This window comes from Crocodylus siamensis, chromosome 10, assembly GCF_052110815.1.
Source record: "Crocodylus siamensis isolate JL-2025a chromosome 10, ASM5211081v1, whole genome shotgun sequence".
Lineage (NCBI taxonomy): Eukaryota > Metazoa > Chordata > Crocodylia > Crocodylidae > Crocodylus > Crocodylus siamensis.
The window spans coordinates 70,367,033-70,372,316 of record NC_143404.1 but is presented as its reverse complement, the minus strand read 5'-3'; the positions used below and the strand labels follow the sequence as shown (position 1 = coordinate 70,372,316).

General features: G+C 46.5%; 1 protein-coding gene across 2 annotated transcripts; it reads right to left on the bottom strand.

The window, feature by feature from the left end:
* Positions 1–1,320: 1,320 nt before the first annotated feature.
* Positions 1,321–4,378, bottom strand: NPBWR2 (neuropeptides B and W receptor 2). 2 transcript variants are annotated; one of them, XM_090064803.1, is made up of 2 exons: positions 4,315–4,378; positions 1,321–3,705 (listed from the first exon to the last, which is right to left on the bottom strand). In XM_090064803.1, exon 2 carries the CDS (start codon positions 3,062–3,064, stop codon positions 2,066–2,068), a length of 999 nt encoding a protein of 332 aa, XP_089920929.1. In that variant the 5' UTR covers positions 3,065–3,705; positions 4,315–4,378; the 3' UTR covers positions 1,321–2,065. The 2 variants fall into 2 exon arrangements, with proteins under 2 accessions (XP_089920929.1, XP_089920928.1); XM_090064802.1 differs by having other exon boundaries at positions 1,321–3,755; positions 4,315–4,336.
* Between the last annotated feature and the right edge of the window lie 906 nt (positions 4,379–5,284).

The window sequence follows — 5,284 nt, the reverse complement described above, 5'->3', positions numbered from 1 at the left end:
CTCAGTTTCCTCACCTGTAAAATGGGGATAATGGAACTGCTCTCTTTTGTAAAGCACTTTGGGATCTTTTTGATGGGAAACACTGGAAAAAAGCGAAATATAGAAAAGTGGGGCTGGAAGGGACCTTCCGAGGTCATCTAGTCCAACCGAGGCTGGGTCATCCCTATCCAAACCATCCTATACAAATGCATTGCCTAACCTATTAGCAAAACTACACAGTCACCCCGAACATATACACAAGGCATAACACCCTAACCTGCCACGGGTAAAGCAGGAGGACCATGGTGCCCAATGCTCTCCTGCAATATTGTTGATTAAATGCACTTGAGAGATTCAAGGCTGCTGCTGCTGTCCTTTCAGCCTTGGTGCTTTTCCAGAGACTGTGCACAAACCAGAGCATTGGACTGGAAAATGTACCTGATTGACCATTTTTGTCAGGAGTTACCTGCTTCCATGTGCAAACTGGGTACTTAGGTTGACAAAACAACACACCTGTGCTTTTGTTCATGCATGCTGAAATGGTATAAATGCATTTGTAAAGAAGAGCGACCAGGTGTTCATTGGAAGACCAGCTATTTATTCAAAGCCCGAGAAATACCCTTTAAAAGTGGAGTGATTGTTTGCTTCCTCTCTGTTGGGAGCTCACCTCGCTGCCATGAAGTTATCTGATGGAGGTGAGATTTTCGAAAGCTGTGAAAGTTAGCTGGATACACTGTCCTGAGCTTTTCCTTTGTTGGTTAGGAAGAGGACAGAAAGAGGTGGTGTTTTTTAACAATCCCATCTTTCTCCTTGGGTACAACCAGTGTCAGGGGATTAAACCAGCACCTGAAGTTCAGACGAGCACTGGGAGCCCCCGATACTGCTCTTACTCTGAACTTTTTAAGGCTCTCCTTATGCTAAGAGCTGCTCTAAAGATTATTATTTAGGACTGAGCAGATGATGGGTGAGTTTCTCAGTGCAGTTATGTTAGTTTTTCTTTGCAGCGACTAAATTACAGCGTGATTTCAGCTCATTAGACTTTCTTCCCCCCTCGGGTCCAATTCAGGAAATCACTTGGGCACCTATTTCACTGCGTGGTTTCAATGACACCCTTCACCTACTTCATGTACTTGGCTGAGTGAGTACATCTCTGTGCAGCCTTTTTTCTTTGGCTTTTCTTGTTGTTTGCAGCATGCTTGCAGCATATTATAAATCAACAACATGGGCTGGTACATCAGGGGACATGTACTATACATGGCAGTCAGACAAGGGCAGGCAAACAGTGATTCCTATAAATAATAGAAATCCCAGACAGTTTTCATTGTGGTTTTATTTCTTCAAACACTTTTTAAATAGATGCACATTAAACATTTAAAAACAACAACAAAAAGGAATGATTTCCGTAGGTGCCTGCGGTATTTGCATATTGTAGTGTTCAAATGGACTTTGAAGATGCACATTTTGCTTTTGGTTTCAATTTGAATCAGGCTAGCTTTCTGGGAAAGAAGAACTCATGGGCAAAAATAGACCCACCTTTTCCAGAAACACAGATATACAAGGACAAGGGTTTTTTTTTTCAATCTCTAAATGCACCCCAACTCTTACCTCCACTTTCTCAATGCACAAACGTATCTGGTAGCCACCCTTGTTCACTACAGTAATTCTGAAAACAACATGTACTTTAATAACTGAGGGTCACATCTGTTTTTAAACACTGCTCTTTAGCCTTACACTTCAAAAGAGCCAGCTCTTCTGGGATTATACAGCAGGTGGCAATATAAGACTATGATATGGCAAGGGCATATTTTAAGAAAGAGAGCTGTCTGTCTTTAATATTTCAGGGTTCGATTAAAACACACACCTGGACACACACACAACTTCAAGAGACTCGGAGATGCATACCAGGAAAACACAAGGATTGCAAAAAAGCTTACAAAGAGTGCAGGTGACCAGTGTGACATGAACACTTGTTGGTACATAAATTATAAAGAAAGCATAAAACTTGGGCACGTTTTAGCTATACATGGGAAAAGTTTGCAGAGTTGCCCCATGTGAAGCCACAAATGGAGGGGATCTGGTCCATCTTTTAGGCAGCTCTGCATTCCAACATCTTTCTGAAGCTTTTCCGAAAACTGTCATCCAGGAAAGCGTACAGGAAAGGATTCAAGCAGGAGTTGGCATAGCTGAGGCTGGTGATGAAGTAGGAGATGCCAATCACGAGGGGGGTCTGCGGCAAGTCAGTGGTCAGAGCCACGATGGTGGCCAAGTGGAAGGGGGTCCAGCAGAAGAGACATACCGCCAGGACAATGAAGACCATAATAGTGACCTTCTTCTTGGCTTTGTCCAGGGCTTTGGCATTTGAGTTCAAGTGCATGTTCCTCAGCTTGTACAGCATCATGGTGTAGAGAATGCAGATGGTGGAGACTGGGATGGCAAAGCCAAGGAGAAGGGTGTAGATCCGGCTGGCCTTGAACCAAAACCTTTCCGGCGCGGGGAAATTTAGACCGCAGCTCTTGATCTTCAAATCGTCGATGTAGACATTGGCAAAGACGATGAAAGGGAGAACGATGACGGTGACCAGAACCCAGATGCACAGGCTGACGATTCTGGCGGCTCGGTAGGTACGATGGGGCATCCTCTTGGATCGAACCGTGGCTAGGACCACAAGGTACCTATCGATGCTCATCACCGTTAGGAAATAGATGCTAGAGAAGATGTTGTAGTGGTCTATGGACAGGATGAGCTTGCAGAGGACTTCTCCAAAGGGCCAGTAGTGCAGGAGGTGCTCTGCAATGTTAATGGGAAGCACCAGTGTGAACAAGTCATCCGCTATCGCTAAGTTCAGGATGAACATGTTGGTCACCGTCTTCATCTTAGGTGCTTTGAGGATCACGTAGATGACGGCAGTGTTGCCGGTGAGCCCAACTGCACAGATCACAGAGTAAATCACCGGGAGGATCACGTAGAAGTCAGGGGACTGTTCGTGGAAGGTGAAGTTGGACCTGGTGCCATCGTCCATGTAACAGCTGCTGCTTGTCCCGTTGCACGTGACATTCATATCACCCATCATGGAGCTATTTCCCATGCCGGCTGCCTCTGCTCATCCGCTCTTGGATTTCATCGCAGTCCTTTACAGCGTGACAAGGGCAGTTCTGCTGCGGTGACAAGGAGCTGACATTTCATGGATATATTTTCAGACATCAAGTACCCCAGCAGGAATGGGATGTCTGCTTCCTCCTTATAAAAGGCAACTATTTTTTAAAAAATTCAGTAGCGAGCACACGACCATAAAAAAGTGTCTGCCAGGCAAAACACACGGTTCCTTTAACCAAAGAAGAGAGGGGCATGAGAAACAGTCTTCTCAGTCTGACAACACCAGCTTGAGCGGTAGCTTTTTCCTGTGGTTTAGGATAAATTGGCTGGAACAAAAGTCCCCTCTGGGTTACAGGGAAGGAAAGAGCACAGGCTGAAGGAGCTCGATGCCTGGCAAACTATTCACATCAAGCGGGGTGCTCTAGGAAGCCTCTGGGTTACTTACACAGCAGCCACTTGCTTTCCCACACCAGAAAGCAGAAGCACAGCTGCTCTCATCGGTGCGTTTCTCCAAGTCTGGGGGCTTCCAGCATCTCTTCACTGCAACGTAATTCAGACAGCAAGGAGTTGGGTTTTCAATCCATGCCAGCCAAGATCCAGGCACTATCCACATCCCAGGCAACTCCTGCAGCCCTGCAAAGAGGAAGGGGGAGAGAGAGGGAAAGGGAGATGATGGAGCATGTCTAAAAAGGAAAAGAATTCAAGTTCAGTTAAACTTCACGCTCTGCCTATAGTGATCTTAGCAAGATAATCCCTATGACAAGGTTTTTTACAGATTCACAGAAGTTTAGGGCTGGAAGGGACCTCGTGAGATCTTTGGGTCCAGCCCCCCTGCTCTGGGCAGGAAACAATGCTGGGGTCAAATACCCCAGTTGCAGTGCATGAGATCTCTTTCTCTCTCACACATACATGCACATGCACATGCACATGCACACACACATATGAGTCTGGTGATCCCAAAAGTACAGCCAAAGACATAGACACTTCACTGCTGACATCTTTTGATCTTTTCTGCTTCCTCTGGTGCTCTCTGTTTCATCCCAGACACTTTCAAAAATTCCTTTGCAGACACCCCAGTCTCCCAACACCAAAGCATCATCAGCTAACCCTCCAGCTTTGCAAAGAAGAGTGTCAGCCTTCAGCTGCCTTTTGCCCCCACCAGGACACCAAAGGACAGTCACAAAAGGGGAGCTCCAGCTGGAGTCCCTGTGTTTCAGATCTAGAGCCGCACATCCCTCTTACCTGCATGTGCCGAGGGCTCTTGCTGTACTCTGCAATACCTGCTGTCTTCTGCTGTAGAGTCTCTTTTCTCTCTCATCAGAATTGGAGGAGGGTCTCAGCTCTGCTGACGTTACCAGTGCTTGCAGCTACAACCTCATCCTGGAGGGGTGTGTGTTTGTATGTGTGCCAATCTGACCAATTAACATTTTTCACACTGGGAATAAAATGATTATATCTGCACTGGGCTATTTAAATAGTAAATAGCCTTGATGTAGCAAACAAGCTGATAGAGCAGGGTGCTTCCTTTTAGCAAAGAGGAGGCTGAAAACAGAGCAGGGTGCTTCCTTTTAGGAATGAAGAGGATGCACAAGCAGCACCTCTGGATGTCAAGCCCTGGCTGTCTGGATGTGGGAGATTTAAGGGAAGATGAGTGCAGTTCTCTTGGAAGCAGCAGGGATTTGACCCAGGAAGGGTGCACCGCTGCAGAGGGGTCCTGAATGCTACAGATGTGCAAATGGGCAAACAAGGAAACAACTTTTTACCAGGTGCTCCACTGGTGTAAAACAACTTCAGAGGACCTCAGCTGAGTTTCCAACAGCTAAAGATCAGACTATGACCTGGACACTCAGTCAAATCCTCCAGCGGGGGCAGCAAGACGAAGGAGCAAAGTTTGGCATCAGCTGAACCTCAAATTAACAATGGTTATTGACTTGACTTGGGCATCCACCGGGTTTTATTCTCCTTTAGCCAGTTTTGTGCTGGTGTCACTCATACATGTTCATGGAGTCATTTCTGACCTCCGCCAATGTGCGCAGGACAGGTTTTTACTCCTTGCTAAACAAGATGATGCCCATTTGCCCACCTCTTGCTTTGATGCTGCTGAGGGGAAAAAAAAAGCCAGCCTCACTCCCCCCATGGCAGCTGCTGTTTCATGCTTTGCAGCAAAGTGTCCATGAGAGCCAGAGAGCAGCAGCTCAGAGCTGCCTCTTCT